The 14,125-nt window shown below is 45.1% G+C and overlaps 2 protein-coding genes across 2 annotated transcripts in view; both read left to right on the top strand.

Annotated features, from left to right (window-relative positions):
• Positions 1-900, top strand: part of LOC109879547 (GRB2-related adapter protein) — a 4,986-nt gene extending 4,086 nt beyond the window's left edge. The window contains exon 7 of the mRNA XM_020471717.2: positions 251-900. Within this exon, the coding sequence (XP_020327306.2) occupies positions 251-451 (201 nt within the window). The 3' untranslated portion in view covers positions 452-900. The remainder of the gene's footprint in view (positions 1-250) is intronic.
• A 434-nt stretch (positions 901-1,334) lies between these two features.
• On the top strand, positions 1,335-12,356 carry LOC109879545 (protein FAM83F). Its single transcript, XM_031817542.1, has 5 exons — positions 1,335-2,026; positions 9,748-9,915; positions 10,275-10,396; positions 10,875-11,605; positions 11,758-12,356. The coding sequence occupies exons 1-5, from the start codon at positions 1,556-1,558 to the stop codon at positions 11,805-11,807; spliced, it is 1,542 nt and encodes a 513-aa protein (XP_031673402.1). The 5' UTR covers positions 1,335-1,555; the 3' UTR covers positions 11,808-12,356.
• The last annotated feature ends 1,769 nt before the right edge of the window (positions 12,357-14,125 follow it).

Raw genomic sequence — 14,125 nt, forward strand, 5'->3', positions numbered from 1 at the left:
CCCTCCTGTGTGTGTGTGTGTGTGTGTGTGTGTGTGTGTGTGTGTGTGTGTGTGTGTGTGTGTGTGTGTGTGTGTGTGTGTGTGTGTGTGTGTGTGTGTGTGTGTGTGTGTGTGTGTGTGTGTGTCTGTGTGTGTGTGTATGTGTGTGTGTGTCTGTGTGTGTGCATGTATGTACCTCCATGCATGTGTGTGTATGTATAGAATGAAGCTATGTGTCTAATCAACCCCTGTGTGTGTACCTGTGTTCCAGTGTGCGGCCGTGACCACGGGGGGCGGTGGTCTGATGCAGGTGAGAGCTCAGTATGACTTCAACGCCGAGGAGAAGGACGAGCTGAGCTTTAAGGCCGGTGACATCATTGAGGTGCTGGAGTGTTCCGACATGTCATGGTGGAAAGGAAGACTGAGGGGACAAGCGGGAGTGTTCCCTTCCAACTACACCAACCCTGTATGAGAGAGAGAACATGGCTAGCATTTAGAGCTAAATAAGTATCTTCATTCATTATAGCAGACGTTCTTATCCAGAGCAACTTAAAGGAGCAATTAGGGTTAAGTGCCTTGCTCAAAGGAATATTGACAGATTTTTCACTCAGGGATTCGAATCAATGACCTTTCGGGTTACTGACCCAACAGTCTGAACCTCTAGGCTTCCTGCCTCCCTAACAATAACAACTATATTTCTGAGAGAGAGAGAGAGAGAGAGAGAGAGAGAGAGAGAGAGAGAGAGAGAACATAATGATTAGCTTTAGCATTAAATATATGTTTTGTAACTTTCTTTCTGGTTTATTATCAGTGTACTTTACCATACCGTAGGCTTATGTCAGGATAATACAACTATTTACAACTTCAGAACACAATTATTACTGTATGATTATCAAATAAATGATTTTCTGTAAGCCCCTGTATAAATGTTAATCAATGTTGCAACATAGCTACCATTCATTTAGAGTTTGACTTGTGTGAGAGCAATAGCCTTGGATCAACTAACTGTGGAATCACACCAATTCCAGGAAGAGCCACAAATATCTGGGTTGTTCGAAGTCCAACAATAATAACAGTCTGACAGTCACGTGCATGATAGCCACATACGCGTTGGGCGCTTCCATAGGGTGATTTCCGTCATATAATAAGGTATTTATCGTCCCGCCCCTATGGCAGGTAATGCCGCGTTCACGACAACTGGGAACTCGGAAAATAATGCGCTTTTGAATGGTTATCCAACTCGGAATTCAAGTAGCTCTAGGATGCCCGAGTTTCTGACTTGGAATTCAGATTTGGATGACCATTCAAAAGGATTTTTCACAGACGGAGCTCGTTTTCCCCCCAGAGTTCCCAGTTGTATGGAACGCACTGAAGTCGGAGATTTCCGAGTTCCAAGTTCCCAGTTTTATGAACGCAGCATTTGAGGTTAGCTGTCAAAGTCAAACGTCACACAGGTAGCCTAGGTAGGTAGGTAGGTAGGTAGGTAACCGTGTATCTTCCGGATCCTTTTAAAATCAGCGGTTGTGCGACTTTACCCATAGGCTTCAGTCCAGCGGTGACACAGCGGTGTCCAGCCATGGCCGAGTCCCAGCTAACATGCATGGAGGACGGCCACATCAAAGAGAACGTCCCGGAGTCCAAACCGGAGTTTTACTACAGCGAAGAACAACGCGCGGCGGTTGAACAACTGCTCAAAAACGGTGACGGCGCTTTCAAAATGCGACTGAAAGAGGACAAAGTGAAAGACTTTCTCTCGGCCCGTGATATTAAAACGATAAGGAACACTTTCAAAGAATATGACACTGAAGATGAAGAGAAGTGCGGAGAATTAAAGGCGAAACCCGACGGTTCCAAAGCGAACTCGGGGCACCATTCGACGTACTGGCCGCAGATGTCGGATACAGAGGTGCCGCCGTTGGATCTCGGTTGGCCCAACGGGGGTTTGTTCAAGGGGGTCACACGCGTGGCGGTTCACACGCACCCGCCAAAAGAGAACGGACCGCACATCAAGGAGGTCATTCGTAGGCTGATCCAAGAAGCTACCAAGGTGAACTGTGGGTATATACTGTTCAATAATGATGTAACGACATAGTGATGAACTGAATAACGCAGGACTAATGACTGTGTTGTATTGGTTTATTATTGGGATAGTGATAGCCCCGGCCTATGTATCTCAAATGTGAGGTAAGAATCTAACTCATGAAGCCATCTTTTTTAATGGGAAAGTAATCTATATAGTAATTTATCAGAGAACTTCAAATGCGTCTGGGGAGGTTAGCGGAGAGGCGGTGATTGAATAGAGAGAATGGATCGATTGTGTGCGTCCGTGCATCAGCAGGGGCATATGGAAGTGAGTGTCTAAACTTGTAGAGGAGTGATCATCAACTAGATTCAACCGCAGGACGATATGTTTTGTTGAGAGGATTGTCGAGAGGCCTGAACATAATTACAAATAATTTGTAGACTGCAAATTGACCGCAAGAAGCCCAAACAGATATCATTTTTGACTAAAACGTAATCATTTCAAACCTTGCTTACGTTTATATACGATCACGTGTCTCTCTGTTATGCGTGGGAATTCTTGGGAACATATTTCTTAAATGTAAATCACTTGGTGCTGATTTCCTGGTGTTATTACAGTCTTTTACGTCCAACGATTAACCTTTTATTTTGTTATTATTATTATTTCCAGTAAACTTGAGGGATCATCCACGTAAACCTGGGGGATCATCCACGTAAACCTGGGGGATCATCCACGTAAACCTGGGGGATCATCCACGTAAACCTGGGGGATCATCCACGTAAACCTGGGGGATCATCCACGTAAACCTGGGGGATCATCCACGTAAACCTGGGGGATCATCCACGTAAACTTGGGGGATCATCCACGTAAACTTGGGGGATCATCCACGTAAACTTGGGGGATCATCCACGTAAACTTGGGGGATCATCCACGGGCTATGATTCCTGTCTGATGACGTATATCATTGTTGAATACCCTCATTGAACGAACAGCTGATTTCCCTATTACACAGGAAACATTCTGTCATGTCAATTAAAGTTAGGCTAGCTTTCATGATTAGGCTATTCAGAGAACACATATACAAAGACACACACACCCACTGTCTGTACTTTCCACCCTTTGTGGATGCGTACAACCTCCCAGTAAAACAGCACACAGGAGAGATAAAGGGGGTTCTATTCCATTGTGATGAATGAAGAAATCCCTCAGCATGTTGGCAGCACATAACAGGATGAACTGGAGTCAGAGCTGCTTAGTTCAGTTGCCTTTAGCGAAGTTTGTTTATCGTGTCACTAGAGACTGAGTCATTTTGGACCCACCCATCTTGACCCAGTCAGTCAACCAGTGAGTCATCCAGTCAGAGCCACCCAATCAGCAAGTCAGTCAGTAAGTCAGGCAGTCAGTTAGTCAGGCAGTCAGTCCATGACACATTTCCTCCCTTTGTACAACTGGGTCTTAGAACAACACACAATCACATCAATGTCTTGGTCCGGTTTGGTTTTGGCCGTCATTCTAAATCAGAATTTGTTCTTATTAACTGACTTGCCTAGTTAAATCAAGGTTAAATAAAACACGTGAAAAATGATTGTGTCAATACAGTATATTGTTACAGAAGTATGATGACATGTTAAACCTGGGCCGATGTCATATACCGTATGTTACATATATGACAGTGTTTTAATGTGAGGTCACAGGGCGGCAGGTAGCCTCCACAATGTCATGTACATGTGCTATTCACTGTCTATTTATACCTACAGGGGATTCCCCCTGGGTAGTTTACCGCTCTGGGCTGAAGTTTCCTCTAGGTACAGATCTAGGATCAGCTTCCCCGATCCTAACCTTAACCATTAGTGGGAGAAATGTCAAACTGACCCAGGTAGTGGCAACTTCACCCTACTTCTAGTTCACCGACCTGTCAAGTGAGTGAATGAGAACATATGAAAGTCATTTCTCAGGTGTGTTTATGCCAAACAGGATGTCATGGAACACCGCAGCCTGAAGCTTTGAAGCAGTTTGTTTACTGTTAGGAGAAATGGAGAGAATGTGGTTGCAAGTACACACCACCCACACATCAAATCAAATAGTTTACAGTGAAATGCTCACCTACAAGCCCTTAACCAACAATGCAGTTATAGAAAGAGTTAAGAAAATAAAAAAGTAAAACTATTTTTAAAATAAAGAACACAAGAAAATGACATAACAATAACAAGGGGTTAATGTATATAGTCTGGGTGGCCATTTGATTCATTGTTCATCAGTCTTATGTCTTGGGGGTAGAAGCTGTTAAGGAGGCTTTTGGACCTAGACTTGGGGCTCCGGTACCGCTTACCATGTGGTAGCAGAGAGAACCGTCTATAACTTGGGCCTTCCTCTGACACAGCCTGGTATAGAGGTGCTAGATGTCAGGAAGCTTTGCCCCAGGGATGTACTTTTCCGTACTCACTACCCTCTGTAGCGCCTTACGGTCAGATGCCGAGCATTGGCCATACCAGGCAGTGATGCAACCGGCCAGGATGCTCTCGATGGTGCAGCTGGGGGGGGGGGGGGGGGGGGGGGGGGTTGTTGTCATGTCCTCTTCACGACTGTCTTGGTGTGTTTGGACCATGATTGTTCGTTGGTGATGTGGACACCAAGGAACATGAAACTCTCGACCCACTCCACTACAGCCCCGTCAATGTTAATGGGGGCCAGTTCGGCCCTCCTTTTCCACAAACACACACAGTCTTGTACAGCTAACCTTGTGGGGACACACAATTCAGTCCCATTCAAAATCCTATTTTCCCTAGCCCCTAAACCTAACCCTAACCCGTAATCTTACCCTAACCGAAAACCTGACCCTAACCTAACCCTAGCTCCTAAACCTAACCCTAGCTCCTAAACCTAACCCTAGCTCCTAAACCTAACCCTAGCTCCTAAACCTAACCCTAGCTCCTAAACCTAACCCTAGCTCCCAAACCTAACCCTAGCTCCCAAACCTAACCCTAGCTCCTAAACCTAACCCTAGCTCCTAAACCTAACCCTAGCTCCTAAACCTAACCCTAGCTCCTAAACCTAACCCTAGCTCCTAAACCTAACCCTAGCTCCTAAACCTAACCCTAGCTCCTAACCCTAGCTCCTAAACCTAACCCTAGCTCCTAAACCTAAACCTAGCTCCTAAACCTAACCCTAGCTCCTAAACCTAACCCTAGCTCCCAAACCTAACCCTAGCTCCTAAACCTAACCCTAGCTCCTAACCCTAACCCTAGCTCCTAAACCTAAACCTAGCTCCTAAACCTAACCCTAGCTCCTAAACCTAATCCTAATCCTTAAGATAATTCTAACAGTAATTCTAACCTTAACCCTAAACCCCTAGAAACAGCATTTAACCTTGTGGGGACTAACAATATGTCCCCAGTTGGTCAAATTTGTGTTTGTTTACTATTCTGGTGGAGACTTCTGGTCCCCTCATGTATAGTTAAACACGTCCATACACACACACACATACATACATATACACACACACACAGTAGTGATACAGGGACCTACATAATCAGGTGTGGTGTGTTTATCTTAGCATACTGTGGTTGTCCTCATCTACATACAGTACAATAGATTACTGTGTGATCCACATCACAACATTTACATGGATGACATTAACAATGAGTGCATTTTGTTGCGGCTACTGTTAGATGGAAGACATTGTGGTGTTGTAGGTTTTAACTTGAATTATTTCATACTGTTACTTGTTGTTTCTCTTTGCCCGTACTCATAAAGTGTATGTGTTAGAGTAGGAGTGCTGATCTAGGATCAGGTCTCCCCGGTCCATTATGATCTAAAAGGCCAAGCTGGTCAACACTCCTACTGTACCAGGCTTTGTGAACACAACACAGGCCCCGTTGTTACAACACAGAACACTTCACTCAGCATGTTTCCTCTGGAGAATGTAATGTCAGCATACAGCCTTTTCCTTGTCTGAATGAGAACATTCATGTGAATGAAGAAACCTTTTCCTCCTCCACCCTTTCCCATTGCTGAGGTCGTCTCCAGAATAAAGCTTGAGTAGGCATGCTGGTTGAGCCTTGTTCCCATTGCTGAGGTCGTCTCCAGAATGAAGCTTGTGTAGGCATGCTGGTTGAGCCTTGTTCCCATTGCTGAGGTGGTCTCCAGAATGAAGCTTGTGTAGGCATGCTGGTTGAGCCTTGTTCCCATTGCTGAGGTGGTCTCCAGAATGAAGCTTGTGTAGGCATCCTGGTTGAGCCTTGTTCACATTGCTGAGGTGGTCTCCAGAATAAAGCTTGTGTAGGCATGCTGGTTGAGCCTTGTTCACATTGCTGAGGTGGTCTCCAGAATAAAGCTTGTGTAGGCATCCTGGTTGAGCCTTGTTCACATTGCTGAGGTGGTCTCCAGAATAAAGCTTGTGTAGGCATCCTGGTTGAGCCTTGTTCACATTGCTGAGGTGGTCTCCAGAATAAAGCTTGTGTAGGCATGCTGGTTGAGCCTTGTTCACATTGCTGAGGTGGTCTCCAGAATAATGCTTGTGTAGGCATCCTGGTTGAGCCTTGTTCCCATTGACATTCTGAAGTGACTCAAATCCTCTTTTTTTTGCATGTCCGATTCCAATCTGTTATTTTTCATGCCGTCTGAACAGCCAAAAGCCACGTGGAATCGGATATTTCAAGCTACGTTTCAAACCACCTCGGTAGGCCCTTTCAAACCACCTCGGTAGGCCCTTTCAAACCACCTCGGTAGGCCCTTTCAAACCACCTCGGTAGGCCCTTTCAAACCACCTCGGTAGGCCCTATCAAACCACCTCGGTAGGCCCTATCAAACCACCTCGGTAGGCCCTTTCAAACCACCTCGGTAGGCCCTTTCAAACCACCTCGGTAGGCCCTTTCAAACCACCTCGGTAGGCCCTTTCAGACCACCACGGTAGGCCCTTTCAGACCACCTCGGTAGGCCCTTTCAAACCACCTCGGTAGGCCCTTTCAAACCACCTCGGTAGGCCCTTTCAAACCACCTCGGTAGGCCCTTTCAGACCACCTCGGTAGGCCCTTTCAAACCACCTCGGTAGGCCCTTTCAAACCACCTCGGTAGGCCCTTTCAAACCACCTCGGTAGGCCCTATCAAACCACCTCGGTAGAACCTATCAAACCACCTCGGTAGGCCCTATCAAACCACCTCGGTAGGCCCTTTCAAACCACCTCGGTAGGCCCTTTCAAACCACCTCGGTAGGCCCTATCAAACCACCTCGGTAGGCCCTATCAAACCACCTCGGTAGGCCCTATCAAACCACCTCGGTAGGCCCTATCAAACCACCTCGGTAGGCCCTATCAAACCACCTCGGTAGGCCCTTGTAACTGGCTGTTTGGACAGTCAGCATTAAGGCCTGCAGTGTGAACAAGGCTTTAGTTTCACATTCTGTCACTGGAAGTGAATGTGTCTTTCTTATCTTACTCCCAGTAGAGTTTATTATGCCCATATCGTTTTGTGTACAAGGAATTCCTATATCTCAGGAACTATATAAACGTCCACTCCTTGTTGTGATGCAGACTGAAAAGGCAGTGTTATGTTGTGGACACCTATATCTCAGGAACTATATAAACATCCACTCCTTGTTGTGATGCAGACTGAAAAGGCAGTGTTATGTTGTGGACACCTATATCTCAGGAACTATATAAACATCCACTCCTTGTTGTGATGCAGACTGAAAAGGCAGTGTTATGTTGTGGACACCTATATCTCAGGAACTATATAAACATCCACTCCTTGTTGTGATGCAGACTGAAAAGGCAGTGTTATGTTGTGGACACCTATATCTCAGGAACTATATAAACATCCACTCCTTGTTGTGATGCAGACTGAAAAGGCAGTGTTATGTTGTGGACACCTATATCTCAGGAACTATATAAACATCCACTCCTTGTTGTGATGCAGACTGAAAAGGCAGTGTTATGTTGTGGACACCTATATCTCAGGAACTATATAAACATCCACTCCTTGTTGTGATGCAGACTGAAAAGGCAGTGTTATGTTGTGGACACCTATATCTCAGGAACTATATAAAGGTCCACTCCTTGTTGTGATGCAGACTGAAAAGGCAGTGTTATGTTGTGGACACATTCAAGTCAGTGTATCGGTCTCAACCTGCTCCAGAGAGTTCTAGGTCCATGGAAATTCATACTCTTTCAATAATTCCCCATATCAAACAGAAAGTAAAAGCTAAGCAGGACAGAACCAGTTCTGAGGAAAGATAATAGCTGAGATTCCACTTTCTAGTTCCTTCCTCAGGTGTTTTGTTGTGTTACACCCCTCCCCACATACCTGTCTCTGTCTCTGCTTTGTCTCTGCCAGCCTGGCAGCTTCGGGGAAACTAGGAGACGTGTTGGGGAAACTAGGAGACGTGTTGGGGCAACTAGGAGACGTGTTGGGGCAACTAGGAGACGTGTTGAGGCAACTAGGAGACGTGTTGGGGCAACTAGGAGACGTGTTGGGGAAACTAGGAGACGTGTTGGGGAAACTAGGAGACGTGTTGGGGCAACTAGGAGACGTGTTGGGGCAACTAGGAGACGTGTTGGGGCAACTAGGAGACGTGTTGGGGCAACTAGGAGACGTGTTGGGGCAACTAGGAGACGTGTTGGGGCAACTAGGAGACGTGTTGGGGCAACTAGGAGACGTGTTGGGGCAACTAGGGTCAGCTACAGGGATTTTCTTCCATTGAAATACGTAGAGATAGGGGATGAATAGATGGGGGATGAATAGATAGGGGATGAATAGATGGGGGATGAAAATATATATATATATATATATATAAATATGTATAATTGTAGGGATGAAAAAACACTTTCAGTGTAAATTTAAAGCACTAAAATCAGATATACAGTATGTGGTAAAGATAATGGACATATATATTTGTTCATAGTATCATCTCTGAGAACTAACAATCACCAACATTAAAGCTCAGGGAGAAAGTTGAAAGGTCCCAAAACAATGAATTTAGCAGCATTCATTTTGTTATGATGTTTGAGAAAAAGAGCACAGCCTCAGCCATGGCACAATGCCTAGAACTGCAGGAAACTAGATTTCAAACGGCAACATTGTCTCTCAGCTCCGTTGTAAAATGTGCAGAATTGCAGGAATTGGCATAAAAGTTTGAAGAATGGCACTGTTTATAAGATGTCACTGTTTCTAAGCCTTTATAACAGGTTTAGTGTATAAGCCTACATGTTTTCTATAGGCCCAGATTGTGCTTTCAGCCTTTATAACAGGTTTAGTGTATAAGCCTACATGTTTTCTATAGGCCCAGCTTGTGCTTTCAGCCTTTATAACAGGTTTAGTGTATAAGCCTACATGTTTTCTATAGGCCCAGCTTGTGCTTTCAGCCTTTATAACAGGTTTAGTGTATAAGCCTACATGTTTTCTATAGGCCCAGCTTGTGCTTTCAGCCTTTATAACAGGTTTAGTGTATAAGCCTACATGTTTTCTATAGGCCCAGCTTGTGCTTTCAGCCTGACAGTCAGTGATTGTTGTATGGCCTTTTGGCAGGGAGGTTTTTCATTGTTTTATTCACTTTCACGCGATATGATTCACAACTATTGATCTTTATCACTTTTTATTTCCATGTATTGTTCTACCTATATTTCATTGTGTATATTGTATGTTGTTTTCATTTAGTTGTTGACCATTAAATATAGTTTGATTTAAATGTCTTTGCTGTGTTTCTCCCTCCAGGTGTTTAAATAAAGTTTGATTGTATTTGTATCTTTCAGGTGTTAGCTATAGTCATGGACCTGCTGACAGACATCCAGATACTGCAGGACCTGCTGGACGCAGCGTCGCGGCGCTCCGTGGCCGTCTACATCCTGTTGGATGTCAGCGGGGTCCCACACTTCCTGGATATGTGCTGCAGGCTGCAGGTCGGAGCTCAGCACCTGCGGGTAAGAGACGGTCCCTCATCCTGAAGCAGAGGAGCATTGAAGGCCTTAGGCTACTCACTTATGTGTTGTACAAGGGCCCTGTGTCATGTGTGATCATGTGACATGCCTGGGGGACCAGTGAGGAAAAACTGTGAGTCTCTTTGGATAAGAGCGTCTGCTAAATAAATGAAATGTCAAATGATTTTTTTTTTGTCATTTTAAATTGAAAAGACTTCTATGTTAATGGTAGTTTGGACATGGGAGGTTTAACACACATGAGTTGATGTCTTTCTGTGTGTTTGGAGAATCTTGCTGGTCTGCGTGCGTTTTGTTTATGTTACCAAAACCCTTTATGTAACTGTGTGTGTTGTATCTTTCAGAACATCAGGACTCGTACAGTTCAGGGGACAGGGTTGGGTCTGTCCTTCGGTAGACTCCTTGGTTCTTTGTGTAGTAAATACATGCTGGTGGATGGGGACAAAGTCATGTTCGGCTCCTACAGGTGAGAGAAAGTAGCTGTATACTTCTCTCTCTCTTTCTCTCTCTCTCTTTCTCTCTCTTTCTCTCTCTCTTTCTCTCTCTTCTCTCTATCTCTCTCTTTCTCTCTCCTCTATTTCTCTCTCTCTGTCCTCTTCCCTCTCTTTCCTTCTCTCTCTCTTCCTCTCTTTCTCTCTCGCTCTCTGTCATGTGTGTGTGTTACTGTGTGTTTATTTCCAAGACATAACACATATCTGTTCTTTCTCTCCTAGCTTCTCTTACTGTGTGTGTTTCACTGTGTCTTTATTGAAGACGTAAACATTGTTCTTGTGATCTTCTTCTCCTCTAGCTTCTCTTGCTGTGTGTGTTTCACTGTGTCTTTATTGAAGACGTAAACATTGTTCTTGTGATCTTCTTCTCCTCTAGCTTCTCTTGCTGTGTGTGTTTCACTGTGTCTTTATTGAAGACCTAAACATTGTTCTTGTGATCTTCTTCTCCTCTAGCTTCTCATGGAGTTCGTCTCGGATGGACCGCAACATGATCACGGTCATGACTGGCCAGGTGATCGACTTCTTCGACCGCGACTTCTGCGAGCTCTACGCCGTGTCCGAAAAACTGGACCTCTACAAGGAGTTCAACCTCAGCCCACCTCCCAACATGGCCTCCGCCGCGCGGCTCAAAGTGGAGCCCGTAAAACCCCAGTTACGAGCCGCCACATCCAGATTCCAGGTCAGTCTAGGCAACTCGCGTGGAGGTGATCTCCAGGTGCCTGCACATAAATACCACAACCCCAAATACTCTTTGGTGTACGGGAATAGTGTTCCTGGACTGATGGGGTCCTTGCAGGATCTACCAGGCATAGAAAAGACAGCTATAACTGCGGGTCCTGAGGGACTAATGCAGGTGAACAGCGAGTGGTTGGATCAACTCACCCCGCTACCACCCGACGGAGGGAAGGTGGGGACGAAAAAAACCAACAGCATTTTGGAGAAGAAATCCCGCCCTTCTTTTAGGAAACTCTTCAAGGGGAAATCGACAGCCAATCAGAGCGTGGACACCGGGGGTGGTAGCCCGGCAACCAGTCCAATCTCCTCCCCCACATCGTTGGGAACCAATAGTATGGAGGAGATGAATAACCTTGAAGTCATGGTGAAACAACCAATGAAGAGTAAGAAGTTTAAAATGAGCCTGAAGAGTGCCTCTCAACAGACTGTCAACACACAAGACAATGACAGTAAGTTGTTTTTCTTGTCTCATTATTTTAGCTCAGTTTGATCCTCTCCTTCTCCCTCTCTCGGCGTTATGTCGATACCTGTATATCTCTGTTTATCTCAAGTCATTTAACCATTGTACTATTTTACTCCTTCCCTCCTTTCTTTCTTGCAGGCTTGAAGAGCCGCAGGCCATCAACAAAGAACAAATGTAGTCCATCCTGATTCTAAACCTGAGTCACTCCGGATTCAAACCACCCCACTCAACTGGTTCTCTGTGGGATTCAATAATACCTTTGGGATCTGGTGCAATAATTACTATAATGTGTCAATTCTACTTGCTCTGTACAGAGATATTCTCTGGACAAACAGAGGCGTCCTTAAAGCAGAGACCGGCGATAGGTGGAACAGCGCCACTGACCATCCCCAGGCACATTAGTTGTTGTTTTTCTTTTGAGGAAAAGAGCATCCATGTTTGAAGTAACGTCTTCGTCGTAATAGTGTAACGTGGACCTGGCGGTTTCATCACTATGGATTCCAGGTTGAAGAAGCGCTGTCACTGAGCACCAAGTCTGTGATTCTTATTTGACCATGTAAAGAATAACGTCATGTTGCCTTGTGAAGTCTTGTATGTAATTAATGTGTAATTAATTAATGTGTGTGTTTCATGCTGTGACCAACGGATGTCAATGATAAGGGGGTTGGGAAATGGATCTGAATGGGTATTTGAGTGTGTGTTTATTCAGTACATTAAAAACGATCATGTTTTTCTGAGTTTTCTAGTCGTGTAACATTTGTGGCCTGATTCGCCAGTGGTAGTTATGTGTGAGGTTTAAGGTTTCTGTGGTCATGTCTTTGTCTTCAGTGAAGGCACTGTAGACAGTGATGATTCTGGTCTGCCATCTAGTGGCTGTAGACCTGATTGAGCAGAATAGATTCAATAGCTGTAACACTTGTTCTGACGCTCTGACGTATGTGTGGGAGGTGGACTCGTTGTGCACTGTGTTGCTGATGGGACCAAGCATTGTCACTTCCTCACAAATACATCGTATCCCCTCCCCATCTCTCTCTCCCTCTTGCTCTCTCTCTGCCCTTCACCCTCTCCCCCTCTCTCTGGAGATGTACACAGTTCTAAGCCTCTCTCTCTCTCTCTCTCTCTCTCTCTCTCTCTCTCTCTCTCTCTCTCTCACACACACACTCCCCGCCCATCCCTCCCTCCTCTCTGGGTGTTTGCTACAGCTCTAACCACAGAGAGGAACTACAGGCGTGAGGGGAACTGATGCAAGGACCGATGTGTGTGTGGCGCAACACTGAAACAGGAAGTACAGAGGCACACAGGAAGGCAATGAGAGGTGTTGATGACTAAAGACCACTCATCACTGTGCCAACTGACCATAAACGCTGATCTGGGGTCAGTTTGACATCTCCCCCCGCTAATGGTTAACGTTAGGATTGGGGGAGGGGAACTGATCCTAGATCTGCACAGAGGAGAAACTTCACCCTGGAGCATTAAACACAACTGAGGCTTTAAACACCTGTAGTAATGTTTTTCCATAGCAGTTTTTAGCCTATGACTCATTAATGTAGAGCTGTAATAATCAGAAGATATTAACTTGGCTTTATCCAGGCTATACACAGGCTATACACAGGCTATATCCAGGCTATATCCAGGCTGTACACAGGCTATATCCAGGCTATACACAGGCTATACACAGGCTATATCCAGGCTATACACAGGCTATATCCAGGCTGTACACAGGCTATATCCAGGCTGTACACAGGCTATATCCAGGCTATATCCAGGCTATACACAGGCTATATCCAGGCTATGCCATTGATACAGACTCAGTTTGTGTTAAGTTTTCTCAATACAACACAGAACCATAATGGTATGAGACAATAGGTTATGTCCATTAGAAATGGATAAGGAGGTTTGGGTTGTACCACTGTTAGTTTTGTCAGATGAGGAGATGGTCCTTTTGTCTAGGGTGTTGTTCCCAACACCACCAACAGGGGTCACTTCTCTATAGAGATCAGTGTTGGACACGCACACACACACGCACAGTCTTGTACAGCTAACTTTGCGGGGACACACAATTCAGTCCCATTCAAAATACTATTTTCCCTAACCCTTAACCCATACTCTTACCCTAACCTTAACCCCGAACCTAACCCTTTCCTTAACCCTAACCCCAAAACTAACCCTAGCTCTTAACTCTAACCTTTAACGTAATTCTAACCCTAAAACTAATTCTAACCTTAACCCCCTAGAAACAGCATTTGACCTCTTGGGGATGGACAAAATGTCCCCAATTTGTCCAATTCTTGTTTGTTTACTGCTCTTTATAGTTATAATAGTTAAACACGTCCACACACACACACACACACAGTAAGAGGAAGTGAGAGATAGAGTAACCTGTGTTTGTGTGTGTGTTCAACCGGAACATGCAGGTGTCCCTTTCCTTCTGACTGAAAACAGGACTTACTGCTCTCACCCTATTGGTGGATTTGCCCCTGACCACTGATCTAAGGTCAGTTTAACA

Source organism: Oncorhynchus kisutch, unplaced genomic scaffold (assembly GCF_002021735.2).
Source record: "Oncorhynchus kisutch isolate 150728-3 unplaced genomic scaffold, Okis_V2 scaffold1062, whole genome shotgun sequence".
Taxonomy (NCBI): Eukaryota; Metazoa; Chordata; class Actinopteri; order Salmoniformes; family Salmonidae; genus Oncorhynchus; species Oncorhynchus kisutch.